This window comes from Bos javanicus, chromosome 5, assembly GCF_032452875.1.
Source record: "Bos javanicus breed banteng chromosome 5, ARS-OSU_banteng_1.0, whole genome shotgun sequence".
Taxonomy (NCBI): domain Eukaryota; kingdom Metazoa; phylum Chordata; class Mammalia; order Artiodactyla; family Bovidae; genus Bos; species Bos javanicus.
This window is the reverse complement of record NC_083872.1, coordinates 6,410,683-6,437,171: the sequence shown is the minus strand read 5'-3', so window position 1 is coordinate 6,437,171 and position 26,489 is coordinate 6,410,683. Positions and strand designations below refer to the sequence as shown.

The following is a 26,489-nucleotide window of genomic DNA, read 5'->3' as shown; positions in this document are numbered from 1 at the left end:
TCACCTTCCTAATAACCATTTGCTAACTAGAACAGTTTAATTACACATGCAAGAATGATAATAGAGACCTTCCTTGCAGTCTCTATTATGTGAAGTTTTGAATGCATGTGTGCATATTTGGCTGTGCTGGGTCTCCCTTGCCGGGTGAGGGCTTTCCCTAGGTGTGGAGATGGGGGCTGCTCTCTGGCTGCGGTGTGAGCTGCTCATTGCGGTGGCTTCTCTTGTTGCAGAGGATGGGCTCTAGGGCGCCTGGGCTTCAGTAACTGAGGTCCGTGGGCTTCGCTGCCCCATGGCGTGTGGGATCTTCTCGGACCAGGGATGGAGCCCATGTGCCCTGCACCGGCAGGTGGAGTCCTCACCGCTGGGCCAGTAGGGAGCACCCTCAAACGTGTTTAAAAAATAAGATAAACTAGTATCATGAACCCTCATGTACCCGTCACTCATCTTCAGCATTGTTAGTTCAGGTCAGTCTTGTTCATGTATAGTCCTGCCTTCCCACCTGATATTTTTTTTTTTTTTGAGAAAATCCCATATGCATCATTTTATTCATAAGTATTTCAGTATAATCTCTAAAATATAAAGACTTTTCTTTAAAACTTTAACCATAAATACCATTCTTACTCTAAAAAAAGAGTAATTCTTTGATATGAAATATTTAGTTATTGCTTAAATTTAGTTTTATTGTCTTTGTATTGGGCTTGGTTGATAAGTCACTTTGTCTGTTTAAAATCTTTTCAGTTTCTCCTGCATCTGTTTTTGATTTTTCCTTTTCAGTTTTAATTTTTATTTTCAATTTACTGAAGAAATAAGGTAGCTGTCCTGTAGGTTTCCCACAATCTGGATTCTCTGCCATGATCATTATTTAATGTGTTCCTCAGTTACTTATATTTCTTGCAAATTGGTCAGTAGACAGTTTTAACCTGAGGCTTGCTCAGATTCAGGTTCAGTTTTTTTTTGACAAGATTAATTCATCGATGGTATTGTGTATTACCATCAGGAGGCATATAATCCATTTTCATTTGCCTAATATGTAAATGGCACCCCACTCCAGTACTCCTGCCTGGAAAATCCCATGGACGGAGGAGCCTGGAAGGCTGCAGTCCATGGGGTCGCTAAGAGTCGGACACGACTGAGCGACTTCACTTTCACTTTCACTTTTCACTTTCATGCATTGGAGAAGGAAATGGCAACCCACTCCAGTGTTCTTGCCTGGAGAATCCCAGGGACGGGGAGCCTGGTGGGCTGCCGTCTATGGAGTCTCACAGAGTCGGACACAACTAAAGTGACTTAGCAGCAATATGTAAATACATTTAATCTTTTTTGACTATAAAAATAATACATGCCAGTGTGGCATATTTAAGCAATAAAGAAAAATATAATAAAATTAATTTTCTAGAGGTAACCACTGTTATTATTTTGGAGGCCTCTTTCCTAAATGTGTTAATGAGTATATCTTATGCATGAGATTTTATAAGTGGGGTCATAGCATACAAATTTATGTATCAGTAATTTAAAAAAATTTTATGGCCATTGATGATCATCACTTAGATCTGTTAATTCAATAGGAGCATAAATTAATAGCAGTACTTAAATACACTTAAATATTTGTAATGTTTGAACTGCCCAAGTGGGAAAATATTACTCAGTATTTTCTATTGTTTGAGTGCTTAGATTCTTAGTATGTCTTCCTTTTTTTTTTTTTTTTTGACTTTTAAACATTATCCTTGATTCTCTTATAAGTTGAATAATGTAAACATTTTCCAGGTATATGGTGGGACTCTAATAAGTTTGGGGAGCTAAATTGGAGAAAGGGTTAACTTTGAAAAAGTAGAAGAAATTCCAAGTCAGAAATCTTTTGTATTTCCATTATGTTTGGAGATTTTCTCAGCGCGTTCCCAGGACTGTGGAACTCAAGATCTTTTCAGAGGTCTGAGGTCTGGATTATTTGTGTAGTAATGCCATGGTGCTTGATGTTGTTTGCTTTGTTTCTCTTTCTCGTGAACGTCTAGTGCACTTTTTACCTAAGACCGCATGAAGTGTAATGTCATTGCTCTGCCGGCTAATGAAGTGTATGCTTGTGTATTCTTGTGTTTTCAAATTTTCTTAGTTTAATTTTTTTCCTAAGCAGTGGTTTTTTAATTTAAATAAGCTTCATTTTCTTATAAGAGTTTTAGGCTTACAGAAAACTTGTGAACATAAAGAATTCCATATAGCTTGTACTCAGTTTCCTTCCTCTATTATTAACATACTAGAATGGGACATTTGGTACAATTAATGAATCCATCTTGATACATTACCTGAGGTCCATACTTTGCTCTTTGTTTCAGATTTCCTTAGTTTTTACCTAATATTCTTTTTCTGTGTGTGAATCCCATCAGGTAGCACTTTACGTTTAGTCATCACATCTCCATAAGGTCCTCTTAGCAGTTAAAATTTCTTAGACTTGTTTGTGATAATCTTGACATTTTTGAGGAGTACTAGTCAGATATTTTGCAGTGTCACTCAACTGGGATTTGTCTGATACTTTTCTCATGATTAGACTGGGTTTTGGGGAGGAGACTACAGAGGTAAAATGGCATTTCACCACACGATTATGGAAAAGTATGTATACTATCAACTTGGCTTATCACTGTGACTTGCCCGTGATGAGCTAGCAAAGATAGTGAATTTCTCACCTTTAATTTCTAATTCAGCAAATATGAATAGGTATAATCCATATAAACAGCAACTCTTTGGAGTCTTTGGCAATTTCTAGGAGCATAGAGGGATCTGGAGATACTAAAGTTTGTTAACAGAATTTTAGAACCAGAAGTTAATTTGCAATAATGTCTGAACATACAGGTAAGCAATGTTTTAGGATAAGGTTTTGGAAATAGGCTAGGTCTGAAGAAGAAACTTGGAAGTTGTCTGAGTAAAGGTACAAATGAGCCTTGAATATGACTGGAACCTGCAGTAAGAGAGCATATAGAAAAGAACAGATAGTTGAGGACTGAGCATTGGTGAAGCCCACATGTTTTATTGAGTGGAAGGACAGAATGGAGGTGGGAAATTAGGAGAAAGGAAGCCAGAACAGTGGAGTGTTTTAGAAACTAAAGGAAGAGAGGGCTTGTGTGGTGGAAAGGCTGATATAATTAAATATATGCAAGGAGTTTAAGAATTGTGAAAAAGCCCCAAAACATGCCAGAGAAGACTTGACAGATTGGTAGGTTGACTGTAATTTCCTGGGAATCCACCAGGGGATTCCCTGGTGGCTCAGACGGTAAAAGCCTGCAATGCGGGAGACCCGGGTTCGATCCCCGGGTTGGGAAGATCCCCTGGGGAAGGAAATGGCAACCCACTCCAGTACTCTTGCCTAGAAAATTCCATGGATGGAGGAGCCTGGTGGGCTACAGTCCATGGGGTCGCAAAGAGCTGGACATGACTGAGCGACTTCACTTTATTTCTGTAATTTCCTGATGTCTTGGACATTTTTTTTTAAAGGTTTAGTTTCAGTGTAAACATACTATTGATCTTTTTTTTTTTTTTTTTTTTTGCCACTTTTTAAATGACTAATGAAGCACTTAATTCCTTCTATAAACTGTGAGTGCTCTCCAGATTCAGATTCAGGTATACAAAGTTAAATCACTCCTGAGAAAATTTGTCTTTTTTTTTAGATCTTGCCATGTTCAAAAGTTGCTGAAGTTCAAGAGACAGTGAGTAATACATGGTGCCATGTTCAAAATGTTAACATTTTTTTTTTTTTTTAGGGTTTCAAGTTAATTCTTAAAATGTATTTTCTTCTATGTTTAATCTTAGATGATTCTGTTAGTACAAAAAGTAGCTAATGTAAATTGAAAAGCTTACTTTAAAAATTGCATTTTCATTTGCCCAATATGTTAATACATTTCATCTTTTTTTATTATAAAAATAATATATAACAATGTGGCATAATTAAACAGTAAAGAAAAATATAGTAAATAAAATTTATTTTCTAGAGATAACCACTGTTATTATTTTGGTGGCCTCTTTCTTAAGTGCTCAGCTATCAGGGCTTCTCCGATAGCTCAGTTGGTAAATAATCCACCTGCAGTGCAGGAGACCCTGGTTTGATCCCTGCGTTGGTAAGATCCACTGGAGAAAGTATAGACTGCACACTCCAGTATTCTTGGGCTTCCCTTGTGACTCAGCTGGTAAAGAATCTGGCTGCAATGCGGGAGACCTAGGTTTGATCCCTGAATTGGGAAGATGCCCTGGAGAAGGGAAAGGATACCCACTCCAGTATCCTGGCCTGGAGAATTCCATGGACTGTATAGGCCATGGGGTTGCAAAGAGTCAGACACGACTGAGCGACTTTCACTTTTAAGTGTATTCACGTGTATATCTTACACATAAAATTTTATAAAAGTGGGGTCATAGCATACAAATTCTATATCAGTACTTTAAGAAAAATTTGTTTTAACTAAAGTATAGTTCATTTACAGTGTTGTGTTAATTTCTGCCATACAACAAAGTGATTCAATATAACCTACTTTTAAAAGCCAATATGTAATGGATGTTTTTCAGTCCCTGAAAAAATAAAACCAAACTATAATGACTACATAGTATTTTATTATGTGAATATATTATCATTTATTTAATTCCATGTTTTAAGTATATCATTTACTATAAATGATGTGATAAATATCTTTGAACACATCTTTTTAAACATTTTGAATGATCATCTTAGTATACATTCCTAGTAGTGGAATTGCCATATCAAAAATGCAACTAACTGCCTGGCAGATTGGATCATATTCTCTAACAGTGATAAACTCTAGTCCCAAAAAAATACTCCTTTAAAATCTCTCCTGCAAAACTCAGGAATGAAATGTGGACATGTGTGTTTTGCAGATGATTGTAGGAATATGAAAAAGTTCATTTTAAGTGTAATGAGTCCTGTTTATAGGACAAAAAGATTTCAGCTGCATAGTATATTCCTCACTAAAGTTGCTTACTCTAAGAGCTGAAGATAACGCCAAGGAGAGCAGTCTTAAGATGCTTTATATAACCCTTCTTTAGAATTGTGGCTTCTGGGAGCCCAGAATCCCAGAATCTGGGAGCAGGATCGCTTCTGCAATCTTCAAGAGTACAGCTTGATCAGCAGTATTGGGGAAAGAGGTGCCATCTGCCTGCGAGTTTATTTTGAACTCTGCTCATATCAGTGGTTGATAAGCTATTTGGACTTTCTCTTAAGCTCAACAGATTTTTTTGTTGTTTGTTGTTTAGTTGCTAAGTCATGTTTGATTCTTTTGCGACCCATGGACTGTTGCCTGCCAGGTTCCTCTGTCCATGGGATTTTCCAGGCAAACTTAAGTCAAATCGATAAAAGGGGGAGTTGCTGTGCTAAAGGCAATGGAATCAAGCCATAGATCTCCTGGTATTGTTTCTGTATTATATATACAGACAGTGGCCATCTGTCCTAGATAGTTTAGGACTGAGGGGTTTCTCAGAATGAAGGGCACCATTATGAGTTTCTACTTCTCCCTTTATCTTTCTTAAAGATCCTAAGTTTTATGCTAATTATGGATGACATGGCAAATACTTAGAAATATTTTAAAATAAAATCACATTTTTTGCATTATGCTCTTTTCCTGAAACTTTTAAGCTAAAATCAGTAAAGATTTAGATAATGGCTATATTTCATTCTTTAAAGTACTGTTAGTATATACTATGTATACAATATACTAATGAATTCTAAGTTAAAAAATTCTAGGCATTTTACTCTTTTATTATTTGTCAGCTCATGCTTTCTGCTGAAGTAGAGATTTATTTAAATGATAAAAAAAATTGAGATGATGACTGTGGACATTGTTCAGAGGATGATGGTAAACATGCTGAGCTGCTCAGAGAGAGGACATTGTTCTATCATACCTTAGTGGTCTTTTTCTGAACAAGCTGAGAAGTTCCTGGATTTTTTGAAATTTTAGTAGTATTTTGGTTCTCTTAACAAAAGCCAAGAAGAGTGGCTAGTTTTTTATTTTATTTTTTAATATAAATTTATTTTAATTGAAGGCTAATTACTTTACAATATTGTATTGGTTTTGACATACATCAACATGAATCCGCCACGGGTGTACACATGTTCCCCATCCTGAACCCCCCTCCCTCCTCCCTCCCCATACCATCCCTCTGGGTCATCCCAGTGCACCAGCCCTGAGCATCCAGTATCATGCGTCGAACCTGGACTGGCGATTCTTTTCTTATATGATATTATACATGTTTCAATACCATTCTCCCAAATCATCCCACCCTCACCCTCTCCCACAGAGTCCAAAAGACTGTTCTATACATCTGTGTCTCTTTTGCTGTCTCGCATACAGGGTTATCGTTACCATCTTTCTAAATTCCATATTTATGTGTTAGTATACTATATTGGTGTTTTTCTTTCTGGCTTACTTCACTCTGTATAATAAGCTCCAGTTTCATCCACGTCATTAGAACTGATTCAAATGTATTCTTTATAATGGCTGAGTAATACTCCATTGTGTATATGTACCATAGCTTTCTTATCCATTCATCTACTGATGGACATCTAGGTTGCTTCCATGCCCTGGCTATTATAAACAGTGCTGCGATGAACATTGGGGTACACGTGTCTCTTTCAATTCTGGTTTCGTCGGTGTGTATGCCCAGTAGTGGGATTGCTGGGTCATTATGCAGTTCTATTTCCAGTTTTTTAAGGAATCTCCACACTGTTCTCCATAGTAGCTGTGCTAGTTTGCATTCCCACCAACAGTGTAAGGGGGTTCCCTTTTCTCCACACCCTCTCCAGCATTTATTGCTTGTAGACTTTTGGATCACAGCCATTCTGACTGGCGCGAAATGGTACCTCATAGTGGTTTTGATTTGCATTTCTCTGATAATGAGTGATGTTGGGCATCTTTTCATGTATTTGTTAGCCATCTGTAAAAGGTACTTGTACAGAGCATTTCAACATCAGTATCTTCATATTGTCTTTATTTGTGTGTTACACAACATGGAACCGCACAAAGTAAGCCCAAGTCCTAAAAGCAGTAAGAATAAGAAGTGTAGTGTGTAGGCCAGTGGTGTGTAGAAGTCTTCAGTTATGTCAGTTACTTGGTAAAATTAATATGTAATCTTTAATAAGATCTCGTTTCCCAATTAGCGTCACTTGCAAACAATTCTGAGAGATGATTTCACTTGCGTCTCAATTTAGTGCCTTTTTATCTACATCACATCCTTCTGGGAAGTGATGAAGTGAATAAGTGTCTTCTTGTGTCTTCTGCTTCTGTTTGTAATATTTCAGAGTAACTCTTGGCTCTATTGTTGTTCCATTATAATATATGTTTTCTGGTGCCTGTTTCTGGAGTATTTTTTAATCTCCTGTGATGAAGCCATTCAGATCATATACCCTAACTCTCACACATACCATAATTTATACTATTTCCTTACCAGCCTAAAGCATTCCCTGTACACGTACATGTTCATGCAGGTCTGCATGTCCAGCTGCCTACTTGATATTTTGACTTGGATGTCTGACAGACATTTTAAACTTAACCTGTTCCAAACTGAGAGACAGTTGGCCCTCCATATAAAACTGAGGGTTCTGCATCCATGGATCCAGCCATCTGCAGATGGAAAACATTTGGGGAAAAAAATTCCAGAAAGTCCCAGAATTAAAACTTGAAGTTGCCACATGCTGCTGCTGCTGCTAAGTCGCTTCAGTCATGTCCGACTCTGTGCGACCCCATAGACGGCAGCCCAGCAGGCTCCCCCATCCCTGGGATTCTCCAGGCAAGAACACTGGAATGGGTTGCCATTTCCTTCTCCAATGCATGAAAGTGAAAAGTGAAAGTGAAGTCGCTCAGTCGTGTCCGACTCCTAGCGACCCCATGGACTGCAGCCTACCAGGCTCCTCCGTCTGTGGGATTTGTAGCGTTTTCATTCTATTTACTACTATTTACTTAGTATTAACTTTGTATTGGATATTATAAGTAACCTAGAGGTGATATAAAGTATACAGGAGGATGTACATGGGTTATATGCAAATATTTCACCATTTTAAATAAGGGACTTGAGCATCCACAGATTTTGGTATTGCCCTGGGGTGGGGGTGGGGGATATCTTGGAACCAGTTCTCTCTGGATACCAAGGGATGATTGTAGTTACATTTCTCCCTGTAAATGAGCTTGTCTTACTGTCTTTTCCATCTCAGATGACGGCAGTTCCATCCTTCCAGGTGCTCAAAGTCCAACGCTTGACTTCATTTTGATTCCTTTTTTCTTTTACCTCATACTTGGCCTATTTGGAAATTCTGTTGACTTCATCTTCAAAATATATTTAGAATTTAACTACTTCTCGTCCCTCTCACTTTTCCCATCTTGGTCCAAGTTTCCATCATCTCTCCCCTATAATATTGCTGTAACTTCTGAACTGATAATACCTTCATCCCTCTGATCTGTTCTCAACACAGCAGCTGGAGCAGTCCTGTTATAACGTTCTCATATATGTTACTGCTTTTCTCAGAACCATCCAGTGGCTTCCCAGCTCATCCAGAATAAAACAAAAGTCTTGACTAGGTGCCATAAAGTCCTGCAACTCTTTACTTCTTTGGCTTCATCCACCACTCTCCTGCTTGCATTGTATTCCAGTCCTCTGACCTTTTCGCTGTTCTCCAGACTTGCTCGCATCCAAGTCCTCTGCTCTAATCTTGATCTTCCTGCTCCCTGGAGTACTCTGCTCCTTTATGTCTTTATGGGACGTTTCCTCATTTTATTCAGTTAACTTCGTAGTGAAGCCTCCTTAGGCCACCCTATCTAAAACTTTAACGCCATCTCGCTAACATTTTATATGTCTTCATTTTCTGCTTATTTTTCCTTAGTGTTTATACTATATAATATACAACAAAATTTTACTTGTTTATTATGTTACTGTTTTATCTTTCCCACTAGACGTAACTGCCACAAGGGCAGAATTTTTGTTGTCCACTGCTCTATTCCTCAGTGCCTAAAATGATACCTGTCTGTATAGTAGGTACTGAATGAATATTTGGGTGGGTGGATCCATGGATAGATGATAGATCAATGATAAGAGTAGAGAGTGTTTACTTTGATTTGCCTAAGTCTGCAAAAAATACTGAGTTAATCCAGTAGAATCAGGTTTATATGACACAGATATGCCTGAGCAAATACTGTAGAAAACATACTTTGAAATAAGTTGTTTAGAAGTTGCTTATATGCTAAGGGTTTTTTTTCTGCTAGTAAAAATGCAAGGTGTACAGCTGCACAGATGACATAGTGCTTTTAATCAACATAATTTAAGAATTATATACAGCTCTGCAATGAAATTGAACTTAATCTTTTATCCTAAGTAGAAGACCAGCTTGAGAACGTCAAATGTGACTGGCCCTGTGAAATTAAATACTCTTGACTAAGTATATATGGTTAGAACCATTGCTTTCCTTTAGGAAGTTACCTTTAGGAAACCATTGCTTTCCTTTAGGAAGTTACCTAAAGTTTCCTTTAGGTCAGTCTAAGGAAGCTGATAATTATTTGTATCAATACAGGAGGATTTTTCCAAAGATGCCTGTGAAGCATTTGTAAAGTATGCCATAGTTGTCTCTGTGAGTTTCCTAACCTCCTTCAATTTTCCAAAGTATTGTCTTAGTTATTTATTGGTATGTAACAAATCATCCCTAGGTTAAGTGGTAGAAAACAGGCATTTAATACCTTACAGTTTCTGTGAGTAAGGAATCTGAGAGAATCTGGCTGTCTCTAGTTCAAAACCTTTCATATGGTCAGTGGACTGGGGAAGGAGCTGCTGCTGAGGGTGTCAGGGGAGATGGAAGAGCCACCTTCAGGCTCACTGAAGGCTGGTCGGCAGACCTCAATTCCTTTCCTTTTTGGGCTTTTCTGCACGATTGCCTCATGACTCAGTGGCTGGTTTTCCCCAAGATGATCTGTCTTGGGGAGAGTGAGAGGAGAGAAAGAGACCCCAAGCAAAAGGGAAGTTATAGTCTTGTTACAGTCTAATTTTGGAAATGACATTTTCACTTCTGCCGTATTCTCTTTATTAGAAGCAATTCAGCACATCCAATGTATGCTCAAAGAGAAGGAATTATACACCAAAAAGTGGGGATCACTAGGGTCATTTTAGAAGTTGCCTGCCACAAATGTTTTAATCTCTTTCCACATGCTTGCTAGCTATAATAACATGGCCATTTCAGTAATAAGGATTTGAGCACAATTACTTCATTGTCCCTAAAACTGTATTTTTTTTTTTTTAGTTTTATCAGTGAAACTGAAATGCGTTTGTAGAAGAATGAGCTTAAAGGGGCAGCTACCGAAAAATAAATAAAGCAAATGCCTTTAGAGGAATTAGAACATAATTTTACATATTGTGAAATAACCTTCACTTAGGAAGTAACAGGGCCAAGCTTATTTTCCCTCTGGGAAACACAAACCCAAAGCAAACAACTGCAACTTTTTTGAAGGGTGAATGCAAAACCAGTTAAGTAAGACTCCCCATTTCCTTTAAATAAGACCAAACAATAATATCATCAGTGGGAATTATTTGTTTTTGTTGTTGCTTTAGTTCTGATACAGATCCATGAAGGGAAGAGAACTAAGGACTCTTTTCCTGCCAAGGGAGACCAAAACACTTGTCTGTGGGTGATGTGTAGTGTCATATTGTTTATTAAAATAGTTACTAGATAAACAGTCAGCAATTTTTCCTGTTTCTTTTGGTTGATTGCAAGTTAATCGTTCAAGAATTTGATCTTCTATCTGCCGGGAGACTAGTAGCTCTAGATGCTATGCTTGATAGTAGTGGGTCCTAGGAAAGTTTTGTCTAACTTAAATTTATTGTTCTTCTCTTTGGTTTTTGCCGCTTTGTTGATGTCTCTGTAAAAGCTCTTTGCACAATGCTTGACTTAAGTGCTCAGTAAACTCCTTCTTTCTTTTTGTAGAACAAACAGACTGAATTTCTACATAGTGTTAAGTGTTTTCATGACATGCAGAACTAATATTTAATAGTGCATGAGTGTTATATATTTTTATACCACTTGAATTTAAAGGATGAATAACTTTTGGCTATCCTTTGCATTTCTAAATAATTTTTTAATCACTCCTAACCCATACCTTGAATCGTAATTGGAAGTAATTTTTCACTTGAGTAATTTTCAAAACAAAATACTTGAGTGATTTCATTTTTCTCTTTCTACTTTCATTTTCCAAAATTAGAACAGACATTAGATAATGCCTAAGACAGGGTCTTTTTATGTGTGAAAAAGAAAATTCCTTGCAAATTATGATTATTAGCATGTGCTTTCCACTTATAAACTAATGCTATTTTCCTTGTCCTTTTGTTTCACTGCTGCTTCAATCCTGATACACTTTGCTTCTTCCTGGTTTGGATTCTATTTGTTTGCTGCTCAATTATCCTGCATTAAAAGCTTCTTGGTGATAGCAAAGATGTCCTTGGGCCATCAAGTAAGTAGTTAAAGTTTGAATGGCATATTTGCAGACGTGATAATATTTTGATGTGTACTTATAAAAGGTATATGGTATTTCCGTTTGATTATTGAGTCTTCTACTTTGTTTCCAGGCATTGAAATAGAAAGACTATAAATGGTCAGTCAGTACCCATCTGTTGTCAGTGTCCCTCTGAGACTAATGGTGTTTGTGTACTTACATCTTAATTATCTAAAGATGGATTATTTACTTAGTTATCTAATTGACCATTTATAAATTCATAATTCCTAAATCATGAATTAATGTTTTTTTATAGTATCCTTTCTACAATCATCACAAAGCACAGATCAGACTACTTTGAGGCTGGACAAGGTGTAACAAAGTCACTGCCATATGAAGTGAGAAATACGGTTTTATTTTTGTCAGAACTTTTATGTAATAGATAATCTGGTTATGAAAAAAATTATTTTTACTTTGGTAATTTCATAAGTGAAGCCTGTTTTATCTAGGGATTTAGAAACTACATCCTTTAAATTTATGTTTTAAAAAAATCTGTTTTTGACTAGATATGGTGCTAGCTTTGAGGAATACACAATGAATAAAACATGTGCCTTGGCTTTAAGGATCATTATATACTAGTAGGAGAGTTAGACCTGTGAATACATAATTTTCAAAGCTTTGTGACATATTAAACGTAATGATGTGAATGAAACTTCAGAGATCATTTAAATAAAGCATTAATTTTTGTAGATGAAGAGTCTGAAGCTAAGATCTTAAGTATACCCAAGGAGTTAGAATTGGTTACTAGTTTAGTAGCCATCTTCTGATTTTCAAAAATCAGAATAAAGCTATCATTTCACTGAATTAAGTATAACCAAACAATTAAAATATTGCTGCATTATAAATCAAAGGTTTTAACTTTGTTCAAAACCCACATGGAAATTATATTGATTCAGGAAGTTTTCGTATTTATTCCTAAATAATTGTGTGACTGCTGCAAGTCAGTTGACTGCTTTGGGGCTCGTTTTCCTCGCTGGTTCAAGAAGGGGACCCAGCGAGATAATGGCAAAGTGCTTCGGTCTAGATCAGTCCCTGTTTGTCTCTGATAATGGATATAGTACGTTTATAATTCTGTTTTCTAAAGAGAGAGGTAATTTAAAGTAATATGCTAAAATTCCATTTTTATTCTAATTGTAACAATTCATAGTATTGAGTAGTTCATGGCATTATTAGAGTAGTAAAATTTTAAAGTAGACCCTTCGCTGTTCACCTAAAACTACCACAGCATTAATCGGCTATCCCCCAATACATAACAAAAAATTAAAACAAGTTTTTTGAAGTAGAAAAAGTATACGCATCCCAAAACGTTTTCGTTTTCTTGTTCAGCCTTACTTATGATACCTGGTAGATATTTTTAATGCATTTTTCAGTTACTTTAATTACCTCATGTATTTAGATGTTGACTCACGTGAACTTATTGTCACTGCTGAACTTTAGAAATAGAATTGCATTTTTAATATCAGTTGAAGTGGTTCTTCTTAGGACCTGGGTTTTATAAATGGGGGTCTTTAATTTCTACTTGAAATAGAAGACATTCATTATAGTTATATATTTTAAGCACATATGAATTAAAATATATAACATATATTAGAGGTGAGTTTATATTGTAATTTACATATTAGAGTTTGTATTGTACTCTGCCAACTATTAGAAGACTGTGGCTGTGTTATTTACTATAGACCATATATCATTTTGAGTGAAATGTAATTCTATTTAGTTCTTCATTAGGATCTATGCTATTCAGTGAAAAAACTATAAAGATACATAGCAACATATTTAAATTACTAATGTATTTGAGAAAAGGTATACCATCTTCTCTGTAAGGGCATATTTAGGATTTCTTCTAAGGGATTATTTATGACTTTAAAAGACTTAACTTCTTTTTGGTAGTTTTTACTTAGATTAAGGGCAAGAACCAGACTTTGAAGCTTGTAACATTCTCCTGACTTTGTACTGATGAGTTAAATTCAGAAAGTAAAAGAATGGTTGTTACAGAATCATATCCTCCTTAAAAGTTGCAGCTGATTTGTTAATTATATTACTATGGATGATTCCAGTGTGATTAATTTCTATCTTAATATGACATTCAGCAAAGTAGGCTGCTTTGCTTTGCTTGCTTTGCTTTGCTTTCCTTTCATTACGAAGCGGAACCAGAAGAAGGCACTGTAATGCTGTCTTTAGACAGGGAGGCTGGTGGTTACATCACCAGAGACTGTTTGGGAATCCTGTAGTGATTCATTGGTCAAATATTGATCCAGGCATTTAGCAAGTATTTATTGTCAGTTTTATGCCAAAGAATACAAATGAAAAAAAAAGTCACTGTCTTTCCTGAGTTTATACACAAATATTCTACTAGTGTGCAAATGATGCAGGGCATCAAAATGATTTTTATATTATGCAAATTTTCTGTATAGTTAATGTTTGTGAATGATGTAAGAAAAAACAAATAGAAAAATAGGCTTCCTGGTTTTTATAAGGAAATATACTCCATATGTTGCTATTTCTACAACTCCTCTCATTTCAACGTTATCAAAATTATAAACAGTAATACCTTAGTAAGGAGTTAGCAAGAGGTGAATAGAACTAAATTTGCACTTGTATTTCTTTTTTTATATAGTCAAGTTATTTAAGACTTATTTACGTATGTCTTTCTGATGAAATACTAAAGCATGCTCTAATTCTGTTAGCTGTTCTGATAATGTATTTTATATATATTTATCTACTTATCTGCACTGAGTCTTAGCTGAGGCATACAAGCTCTTAGTTGCTTGCATGTGGGATCTAGTTTTCTGACCAGGGATTGAACCTGGGCCCCCTGCTTTGGGAGTGTGGAGTCCTAGCCCCTGGACGAGCAGGGAAGTCCCTTTATAATGTATTTGAAGTAGCCTTAAATGTACTAATACTACAAAAGATTATATGAAGCATATGAAAATTATGAAGTATATTCATACAGTGAGTACATAGTGAACCCACCACTGACTTAAGAACTTGAATCTCTCACGGCTGTGCCTGTCCTCCCAGGGGTGATGGTTAATTCATTTTTGTTGTTTTTGTTTATTCGTTGCTTTTTCAAAAATATATTTTTTGGTTATTTTTAGGTCACATATGTATCACTAAATTTTACTAGGGTTTTAATTTTACAAGAATGGCGTCACGCTCTATGTCATCTTCTAGGAGTTGTTTTTTGTAGTTAACGTTGTGTTTCTAAGTTTGAGCCATGTTACTGGGTATAGATAAGACCATCTGCTTTTACTGCTACATACTATTCCATTATATTCGTATACCTCAATATATGAATCCATATTGTTTTCAGTTTATGAATATTTATTTTGATTTTTGCTATTATGAACAGTGTTGCTATGAACATTTTTATCCTTGTCTTTTGGTATACACATTCCAGGTATAAAGCTAAAAGTGGAATTTTAGGACCCATAGAATATGCTAAACTTCAATGTTATAAGACCTAAGTGGTTTTCCAAAGTGCTTGTGTCAGTTCATACTCTATCGTCAGCAATGCGTATGTTGGCTCGCTGACCATATCCTTACCATCATTGGATAGTATCAGACTTACTAATTTTTTTCAGTTTTACTGAGTATAAAATATTTATTTCATTGTGATCTTGATTTGTTTTTTTCCCTTATTACTAAGGAGGATCAAAATCTTTTTGTACATTTATGGGCCGTTTGCATTTTTTCTTCCATGAACTAATTGTTCATGTTTTCCTACCATTTTTCTTTAATTAAAAACATTAATAGATGTTTAATTGACATACAACATTGTATTAGTTTCCAGTGTGTGACATAATGATTCCATATTTGTATATACTATGAAGTGATAATCACAGTAAATTTACTTAGCATCCATCGCCATAGATTGTTAAAGAGTTTTTTTTCTTATAATGACAGCTTTTAAAACGTACTCTCGTAATAGCCTATAATGGAGAAGAATCTGAAAAAGAATATAGGTAGATATATAACTGAGTCACTTTGCTGTACACCCGAAACATTATAAGCTATGGTTCAGTTACCAGCTGAGCCACAAGGGAAGCTTCTCTGGTAGCTCAGCTGGTAAAGAATCCACCTACAATGCAGGAGACCCCAGTTCAGTTCCTGGGTTAGGAAGATCTGCTGTAGAAGGGATAGACTACCCACTCTAGGGATATGCTACCCAGGCCAGTATTCTTGGGCTTCCCTGGTGGCTCAGCTGGTAAAGAATCCGCCTGCAATGTGGGAGACCTGGCTTTGCTCTGTGGATTGGGATGGTCCCCCAGAGAAGGGAAAGGTTACCTACCCACTCCAGTATTCTGGCCTGGAGGATTCCCAGGACTGTATAGTCGAACACAAACTGAGTGACTTGCACTCTCACACTTCAATTAAAAAAAAAGATTTACTATCTTATGCAGTATGAACTGCAGTTCATATGCAGTACAGTATGAACTCTAGTTGCCATGCGGTACGTTACATCCACATGACTTCTTTATTTCATAACTGGGAGTTTGTACTTTTTGACCCATTTTGCACAACCACAGCCCCATCCCCCTCTCTGGCAAACCACCAGTTTGTTCTCTGTATCTGTGAGCTCAGTTTTATGTCTGAGTTGCATTCCATTGACTATATATACACCACATTGTCTTCACCCGTTCTTCCATTGATGGATAGTTAGGTTGTCTCCATATCTTGGCAGTTGTAAATAATGCTGCAATGAACATGGACTGCGTGTATCTTTTTCAAATTAGGGTTCTCATTTCATTTGGATAAATACCCAGAAGTAGAACTGGTGGATCGTATGGTAGTTTTAGGTTTACTTTTTGAGGAACCTCCATCCTATTTTCCATGAACCTCCATGCTGTTTTCCATAATGACTGTACCAGTTTACATTCCCACCAACAGTGCTCAAGGGCTGCCTTATCGCTGCATCCTCATCAATACTTATTATTTCTTATCTTTTTAATAATAGCAATTTTACCAGGTGGGAAGTGATACTTCACTGTGCTTTTGATTTGCATTTCTCTGATGAATCGTAATGTTGATCATCCTTTCATGTATACTTTGACTATTGAGCTATAAGAGTTCTTTATGTGTTTTGGATATTAACCCCTTATCAGATATACTATTTGCAAGCATTTTATGCCATTCATTGTATTGATGGTTTCCTTTGCTGTGCACAAATGTTTTAGTCTGACGTAGTTTCAGTTCTTTATTTTTGCCTTTATTGTCTTTTGGTGTCAAATCTAAAAGAATCATTGCCAAGACTGATGTCAAGGAGCTCACCTCTAGTTTTCTTCTAGGAATTTTATATTTTCAGGTCTTAAGCCATTTTGAGTTAATTTTTTTGTAACAGTAAGATAGAGGTCCAGTTTGTTTCTCTTGTGTGTGGCTGTCCAGGCTTCCCAACAGTATTTATGAAAGAGACTGGCCTTTTCCCTGTTGTATGTTTTTGGCTCCTTTGTCAGAAACTAATTGACCATATACATAGAGGTTTATTTCTGGGCTCTCAGTTCTGTGCCATTGATCTATGTGCCTTTTTATGCAAGTGCCACGGAGTTCTGATTACCATAGCTTTGTAATAGAATTTGAGATCAGGAAGTATGATGCCTCTAGTTCTGTTCTTCAAGATTGCTTTGGCTATTTGGGGTCTTTTGTGATTCCATGCAAGTGTTAGAATTGTTTTTTCTGTTTTTGTTAAAAAACAAATTGCCATTGGAATCTTGAGAGGGATTGCACTGTCTGTAGATGGCTTTGGGAGGTGTAGACATTTCAGTGTTGCTCCTCCGGTCCATCATGTAGTGCACCTCTCCATCTGTATCTGTGCTCTTCAGTGTCTGTCCTCGGGGTCTTACAGTTTTCAGTGTACAGGTCTTTCACCTCCTTGGTTAAATTTATTCTTAGGCATTCTTTTTGATGCATTCCTTTACCCTTGTGTTTCTTTTACCTTTTTGACCTTTCTCTAATTGATTTACAGGAATTTTTTTTCAACATATTTTGAATTCCAACTCTTCGTTAATTATATGTGTTACAAATCTCTTGGTTTCCCCTCCCCCAATTTCTTTTTTATCTTTTGATTAGGTTAATTCTTAATCCCTACCCCCACCTTGCGCTTTCTTTATTGGTGAGTGTTTCATGTGTCTTTTTAAGGGAATCATTGCCTACCCCAAATTTATATTCTCTTAAAAGTTTTCAAGTTTTACTTTTTTGCATTCATGGTTTCAAAGATTGCTCAGGCTTCTGTACAGACAATGAACTCTACAGAATCAAGGAGCAAGATGATACAGGTAGAAACTAGGTAGAAATATGCTGCTGTGATCGTGGAAAGGTAATGGTGTCTTGGAACAGGGTAGTGGTTGTGGAAGTGCAGAGAAGTAGGAGGATCCCAGATAAATTTTGAAGATAAAGATATCACAGATTGACGGAGTATGAAATGTGAGAGAAAGAGAAAAATCAAAGAATACATCTAAAGTTTTTGGCCTGAGAAACTGGAAGAGGAGAATAGTGATTCCATTAACAGATGCTACTGCTGCTACTGCTAAGTCACTTCAGTCGTGTCCGACTCTGTGCGACCCCATAGACAGCAGCCCACCAGGCTCTCCCGTCCCTGGGATTCTCCAGGCAAGAACACTGGAGTGGGTTGCCATTTCCTTCTCCAATGCATGAAAGTGAAAAGTGAAAGCGAAGTTGCTCAGTCGTGTCCGACCCTCAGCGACCCCACTAACTGCAGCCCACCAGGCTCCTCTGTCCATGGGATTTTCCAGGCAGGAGTACTAGAGTGGGGTGCCATTGCCTTCTCCAAACAGATGGGAGAGAGGCAAATCTGGAGGATAAACAAAATAAAGACTGTTGTGGATAAATTTGAGATGTCTGTTAAGTAATACAGGCAGGCAACTGATGTGTGAGTTTTTGATTTTAGGAGGAGATAAAAATTTAGTAGTCATCAGTGTAGGATGCTTTTTTATTGATTTGATGGGAAAATAAATTCTTTGTAACTTTACTTGGATGATAAGTGAGAGTATTTTTGAATTTTTACTTTAAAATTTAAGGAGCTAAAATATAATTTTGAAAACTTTAGCACCATCAAAAGTACATTAATGATTATGTTAAAGGTAATTTCTGTTTAAAATGTTAAAGAAGCAATTTTCCTTGAAAGATATGGTGATTAAAAATATCAGCCTAAGTTCTGCTTAAGTTTGAAATTACATCTAGATTGAAGACAGAATCATTCTCTCTCAAGATAAAGCTTAAGGTTTCTGTAGACTGAAAGCACAGTTACATAAAAATCGAAGAATGGAGATCCTGGGGCACTGTGGACTTGCTCACAATTTGTCCTGCTCCTTCAATCAGTATTTTTTTCTTTTCTGTCCTCTCTGGAACTGGACATTGCTTTCCTCTATCAGTAGCTTGGTCAGACGGGTGACTAGAAGCCCTAAACACTATTTAGATTTATCATTGAGGCAGCAGGCTCTTAAGAAACCAGACTTTGAACCAAATGGTCCTTTGTTAGAATATTACCAGTATTAGTTTTAGGCAAGGCAATCTCTGAACCTCCAAGTTTCCCCAACTTTAAAATAAGAATCACACCTACTTTCCATGAAAGTTGGAAATTAGAAATTCTAGCACATATGAAATACTATTTTGTGGCTCAGCTGGTAAAGAATTCACCTGCAATGCAGGAGACTGCCTGCAGCACAGGAGACCTGGGTTCGGTCCCTGGGTCAGGAGATCCCCTGGCGTAGGGAACGGCACCCGCTCCAGTATTCCTGCCTGGGAAATCCCGTCGACGGAGGAGCCTGGCGGGCCACGGTCCACGTGGTCAGAGTTCATGCAGTCCAGGCCAGTCACAGAGAGCTCGACACAACTTAGTGACTAACCCACCACCACCACGCCATTTTATGCTGCTGTAAACTGGAATGTTTCCTCATTACCAGTGAGGTCGACTGTCTTTTCATATGTTTGTTGACCATTTGTATGTCTTCTGCATTGTCTTTTGCTTATTGCTTTGTTGGCAAATATATAGAGTCAATAACACAATGAAAGGTTGATAGTAAACCTTGGAGGACCTTTCATTATCAGAATATGTGTTTTCATTTTTATGAGGTGTGTAATTTGACGCATGACTATAAACTCCTCTTGAATTGATAGCAAACTAAAAATAAAACATTTATTAATTATTTATTAAAGTAATTTAATTTATTAAAGTATTATTAGAGTATTGAGTTGACGAAATGAATATAACCATTGAGGCCATATCAATCACAGTTCTGCTGCTACTGCTAAGTCACTTCAGTCGTGTCTGACTCTGTGTGACCCCATAGACGGCAGCCCACTAGGCTTCCCTGTCCCTGGGATTCTCCAGGCAAGAACATTGGAGTGGGTTGCCGTTTCCTTCTCCAATGCAGGAAAGTGAAAAGTGAAAGTGAAGTTGCTTAGTCGTGTCCGACTCTAGCGACCCCATGGACTGCAGCCTACCAGGCTCCTCCATCCATGGGATTTTCTAGGCAAAAGTACTGGAGTGGGGTGCCATTGCCTTCTCCGAATCACAGTTCTAGTCCATGTTATTAACTATGCTGTTATGTAAATCTGTGACTTAAGTACTAATTTCTTTTTCCCTTCTTTCCTTGAGCTGTGGTAGCAAACAGTGACGATACTCAACACCTGACACCAGGAAGGATGAGTCAGCGCCAAGGGAAAGAGGCTTTTCCAACGCCAACCAAAGATTTGTATCAGCCATCTTTCAGTCCAGCAAGTCCTCATACCCCGGGTACGGAGTTGTACTTTTAATGTTTTTTGTTGTTACTGATGGTGGGCTCTGTGTGTATGGATTGTTTTGTTTTTTAGGCAGGTCTGTCCTTTGCTGGTGTATCATGATTTTTCTTTTTGACTATTTGGTTTTATAGAGGTTTATGTTTGTTTTGTTTTGGTCATCCATAATACACTTCAAATGAGTGCATTTTCCTTTGGAGTACTTTTTAATTCTCTTTACATTCTCTAAAATATTTGGTTAGTTATACCATTCTTTTAATTCAGTGATTTTCAAACTTTTGGTCTCAGGACTCCTTTAATACTGTCAAAAATTACTGAAGACCCCAAATAATTTTTATGTGGATTAATTAACCTGTTGATACATACTGTACTGCATATTAAAACTGAAACTTTAAAAAAATGTTTACTTTGTTTTTTGAATTGATGTATAGTTGATGTACTTATCAGCTATATGCATGTGGACTTCCCTGGTGGCTTAGTGGGTAAATAGTCTGCCTGCAGTATGGGAGAGCCGTGTTCAGTCCCTGGCTTGGGAAGATCCCTGGAGAAAGAAATGGCAACTCCCTCCAGTATTTTTGCCTGGAGAATCCCATTGACAGAGGAGCCTGGTTGGCTACAGTCCATGGGGTCGCAAAGAATCAGACACGACTGAGTGACTGACACTTTCTACACTTGATATACATATGTATGTTACAGGTGTAAGTATCAGCTCAGTTCAGTCACTCAGTCGTGTCTGACTCTTTGCGACCCCATGAATCGCAGCACGCCAGGTCTCCCTGTCCATCACCAACTCCCGGAGTTTACCCAAACTCATGTGCATCAAGTTGGTGATGCCATCCAGCCATCATATCTTCTGTTGTCCCCTTCTCCTGCTGCCCCCAATCCCTCCCAGCATCAGGGTCTTTTCCAATGAGTCAGCTCTTCGCATGAGGTGACCAAAGTATTGGAGTTTCAGCCTCAGCATCAGTCCTTCCAATGAATACCCAGGACTGATCTCCTTTAGGATGGACTGGTTGGATCTCCTTGCAGTCCAAGGGACTCTCAAGAGTCTTCTCCAACAACACAGTTAAAAACCATCAATTCTTCGGTGCTCAGCTTTCTTCACAGTCCAACTCTCACATCCATACATGACCACTGGAAAAACCATAGCCTTGACTAGACGGATCTTTGTTGGCAAAATAATGTCTCTGCTTTTTAATATGCTATATCTAGGCTGGTCATAACTTTCCTTCCAAGGAGTAAGCATCTTTTAATTTCATGGCTGCAATCACCATCTGCAGTGATTTTGGAGCCCAGAAAAATAAAGTCAGCCACTGTTTCCACTGTGTCCCCATCTATTTGCCATGAAGTGATGGGACCGGATGCCCTGATCTTAGTTTTCTGAATGTTGAGCTTTAAGCCAACTTTTCCACTCTCCTCTTTCACTTTCATCAAGAGGTTTTTTAGTTCCTCTTCACTTTCTGCCATAAGGGTGGTGTCATCTGCATATCTGAGGTGATTGAGATTTCTCCCGGCAATCTTGATTCCAGCTTGTGCTTCTTCAAGCCCAGCGTTTCTCATGATGTACTCTGCATAGAAGTTAAATAAGCAGGATGTCAGTATACAGCTTTGACGTACTCCTTTTCCTATTTGGAACCAGTCTGTTGTTCCATGTCCAGTTCTAACTGTTGCTTCCTGACCTGCATATAAGTTTCTCAAGAGGCAGATCAGGTGGTCTGGTATTCCCATCTCTTTCAGAATTTTCCACAGTTTGTTGTGATCCACACAGTCAAAGGCTTTGGCATAGTCAAGAAAGCAGAAATAGATGTTTTTCTGGAACTCTCTTGCCTTTTCCACGATCCAGCGGATCTTGGCAATTTGATCTCTGGTTCCTCTGCCTTTTCTAAAACCAGCTTAAACATCTGGAAGTTCACAGTTCATGCATTGCTGAAGCCTGGCTTGGAGAATTTTGAGCATTACTTTACTAGCAGGTGAGATGAGTGCAATTGTGTGATAGTTTAGTGATTCACAATTTTTAAGGATTATACTCCTTTTATGTGCTGTGCTGTGCTTAGTCACTCAGTCACACTCTTTGTGACCCCATGGATTGTAGCCTGCCAGACTTCTCTGTCCATGGAGATTCTCCAGGCAAGAATACTGGAGTGGGTTGCCATGCCCCCCTCCAGGGGATCTTCCCAACCCAGGGATCGAACTCCCACATTGCAGGTGAATTGTTTACCATTGAGCCACCAGAGAAGCCCAGGAATACTGGAGTAGGTAGCCTGTCCCACTTGAGGAATCTTCCTGACTCAGGAATTGAACTGGGGTCTCCTGCATTGCAGGTGGATTCTTTACCAGCTGATCTGCCAGTGAAGCCCATACTCCACTTATAGTTATTATAAAATATCAGTTACATTCTCTGTGTTGTATAATATAGCCTTGTAGCTTATTTTATACATAATAATTTATTTAAAATGTTTACCCTTAATTCATTTCAAATTATAATAATAAACCTATTATAGGCTAATATGAATCACATATTTTTATGAACAATAACTGACTCCCCTCCCCACCAAAGAAGAGCTGAGTGAGAATGAGAAGAGTGGTGTTCTTTTCCTTCGAGGTCCCACAGCCTTGCCCCTATTGTCATTTTGGGCTGGATAATTCTTTGTTGAGGGGAGCTATCCTGTGCATTGCAGGGTATTTAGCAGCATCCTTGACCTCAATGCGCTAGATGCCAATAGCAGTTTTCCTGGATGTGACAACTAGAATTAGCCCTGAAGTGAAGTGAAGTCGCTCAGTCGTGTCTGACTCTTTGCGACCTCATGGACTGTAGCCTACTAGGCTCCTCCATCCATGGGATTTTCCAGGCAAGAGTGCTGGAGTGGGGTGCCATCTTGACAAATATCCCTTGTGGGACAAAATTGTCTCTGGCTGAGAACTACTGTTTTACATTTTTTGCAAATCTTTCTAATTTATGTCTAGCTTTATCAAGGATATTTGTCAGTGAAACCGACCTTCTTTCACTGCAAGTGCATGGCAGTGAAGAAGTCAGTGACTACTACTACGGTCGGATGCCTCTGCTCTGATATGGGCCAAGGTGCCAGTGGTCTCATCTAGCATTGCTTTTGCACGACTAGTGAAAACGTCAGCACAATAAAAGAGTATTATGAAACTAGTTTTGACCTTGCAGACCTTTTGAAAGTGTCTTGGAAACTACAGTGATTATGATCATTTTTAATTCATAATTGATAAATTTTTTAAATTGGATTCTGTTTCTTAGCTGAAGTTTATTTGATCATATACTTTGAACTCTCCTTATCAGTTATTGGTACTACTGATAATTACTGATCCCCAATCAGTTATCAGTACTACTGATAACTAGGGGGAAAGACTTCTGCTTTTAAAGCTAAGAACTTAAATTTGGTATTTAAAAGCCAATACATACTTAGATTATCAAACTTTTTAAAATTAATTATTTTAACTGGAGGATACTGTACAATATTGTGATGGTTTTGCCATACATCAACATGAATCAGCCACTAGCGAGTCTTAGGTGTTATGTTATACTGTCTACATAATTAGTTGGGTTTTGGTGTTGTTACTGTGTGAATTATCCCTTGGGGTAGGCTTTAGTTACTTCTTTTTAAATGAGTATTAACTGGTTGATCGTAAGTTACATGACCATTTTCTAATTTACTCCAGTAGAAAATTTTTTCTAGTCAAGTATTAGATGGAAACATTTTTACATAACATTGTAAAAAAATTGTAACATAAAGTTCTGGAAGGATGCAACTTATGTGATTTTTTTTTTTTTTTTTTTTTTGGTTCTGTACACCAGAATTTTGACTGTAATGAATATGGTTCATGTGTTTCATATATCTGTGTACTAGAATATTTAGAGAAATCCTTTAACTTGATATTTAATGAAACAACAAAGGGGTTAGTTACTAAAGCTTCTTGTATTTATATGTATCATGAACATTTTCAGACAAGCAGGGAGTTTGTAAGAATAATGCAGTTAACACTAATAAACCCATCAGGTAGATGTAAGAAATTATTAACCTTTTGTTGTATTTTATTTATTTGGGGGTGGGGCTGGAATATTTGGAGTAAATCATAGACCTCATGATTTACATCAGCCATAGTATTAGATATATCTTGATTTACACCTAAATGTTCTTGGGTAAGTTATGGGTAAATTAATATTTATAGTGTGAATTACATATTGAATGTACTTCTTTGTTAAAGTCAGCTTATTGGGTTTTTGTAATGCACAATATCTCCCTCTGGTTTACCATGATTCCATATGATAGTTTTCAGAAGTGAGAGATGTGTTTAAAATAAGCTAAACCTATTAACTCTTGCTTATTGTGAAGATAAATAGTTGGAAATTAACATGTATAGAAAATATCTTTGATAGGTCTGCCATAACTCAAGTATTATACTGTAGATCAGTATTTCAATTCCTGAATGGAAAGAATTAGAATTCCAAAAGCTTATTAACAGTAATAATGATTAAAATTCCTCATGTCTTTTATGTGCTTTTTACATGCATTAGCTCCTGGAATTCTTATAAGAACCTTATGGTATATAAATCATTGTCTCTGTTTCACAAATGAGGAAACTAGGCACTTGGTAAGGGAAATTTCCTTGCCTGGTTTACATATTTAGTATGTAGTAGAGCTAAAACTTGAACCTAGGTATAATTACAGAGTTTTATATTTTTAAGGTTTCAGTCAATTTAGTCATTAGATTTTTTGAGGCTAAACTTTTCCAAACCTTAAACTTGGCTTCTGTGTCTTTTGATATAACCCCATTATGTGTACAATGTTTTCAGTTCAGTTCAGTCGCTCAGTCGTGTTCGACTCTTTGTGACCCCATGAATCGCAGCACGCCAGGCCTCTCTGTCCATCACCAACTCCCGGAATTTACCCAAACCCATGTTCATTGAGTCGGTGATGCCATACAACCATCTCATCCTGTGTCGTCCCATTCTCCTCCTGCCCTCAATCTTTCCCAGCATCAGAGTCTTTTCAAATGAGTCAACTCTTCACATCAGGTGTCCAAAGTATTGGAGCTTCAGCTTCAGCATCGGTCCTTCCAATGAACACTCAGGACTTATCTCCTTTAGGATGGACTGGTTGGATCTCCTTGCAGTCCAAGGGACGCTCAAGAGTCTTCTCCAACATCACAGTTCAAAAGCATCAATTCTTCGGCACTCAGCTTTCTTTACAGTCCAACTCTCACATCCATACATGACCACAGGAAAAACCATAGCCTTGACTAGATGGACCTTGGCAAAGTAATGTCACTGCTTTTTAATATGCTGTCTAGGTTGGTCGTAACTTTCCTTCCAAGGAGTAAGCGTCTTTTAATTTCATGGCTGCAGTCACCATTTGCAGTGATTTTGGAGCCCCCCAAAATAAAGTCAGCCACTGTTTCCACTGTGTCCCCATCTATTTACCAAGAAGTGATGGGACCGGATGCTATCATCTTAGTTTTCTCAATATTGAGCTTTAAGCCAACTTTTCCACTCTCCTCTTTCACTTTCATCAAGAGGCTCTTTAGTTCTTCTTCACTTTCTGCCATAAGGGTGGTGTCATCTGCATATCTGAGGTTATTGATATTTCTCCCAGTAATCTTGATTCCAGCTTGTGCTTCCTCCAGCCCAGCATTTCTCATGATGTACTCTGCATATAAGTTAAATAAGCAGGGTGACAATATACAGCCTTGACGTACTCCTTTTCCTATTTGGAACCAGTCTGTTGTTCCATGCCCAGTTCTAACTGTTGCTTCCTGACCTGCATATAGGTTTCTCAAGAGGCAGGTCAGGTGGTCTGGTATTTCCATCTCTTTCAGAATTTCCCACAGTTTATTGTGATCTACATAAAGGCTTTGGCATAGTCAATAAAGTAGAAATAGATGTTTTTCTGGAACTCTCTTGCTTTTTCGGTGATCCAACGGACGTTGGCAATTTGATCTCTGGTTCCTCCGCCTTTTCTAAGACCAGCTTGAACATCTGGAAGTTCACAGTTTACGTATATTACTTTACTAGCGTGTGAGATGAGTGCAATTGTGCGGTAGTTTGAGCATTCTTTGGCATTGCCTTTCTTTGGGATTAGAATGAAAACTGACCTTTTCCAGTCCTGTGGCCACTGCTGAGTTTTCCAAATTTGCTGGCATATTGAGTGCAGCACTTTCACAGCATCATCTTTCAGGATTTGAAATAGCTCAACTGGAATT

General features: G+C 37.6%; 1 protein-coding gene across 6 annotated transcripts in view; it reads left to right on the top strand.

Annotated features, from left to right (window-relative positions):
* OSBPL8 (oxysterol binding protein like 8) overlaps positions 1–26,489 on the top strand; it is a 166,368-nt gene that overhangs the window by 71,635 nt on the left and 68,244 nt on the right. For 2 of the 6 annotated variants that reach the window (XM_061415561.1, XM_061415562.1), the window contains exons 3-5: positions 3,654–3,692; positions 11,432–11,468; positions 20,125–20,262. In XM_061415561.1, the coding sequence (XP_061271545.1) occupies positions 3,654–3,692; positions 11,432–11,468; positions 20,125–20,262 (214 nt within the window). The remainder of the gene's footprint in view (positions 1–3,653; positions 3,693–11,431; positions 11,469–20,124; positions 20,263–26,489) is intronic. The other 4 variants (XM_061415565.1, XM_061415568.1, XM_061415563.1 and 1 more) reach the window with 3 other exon arrangements.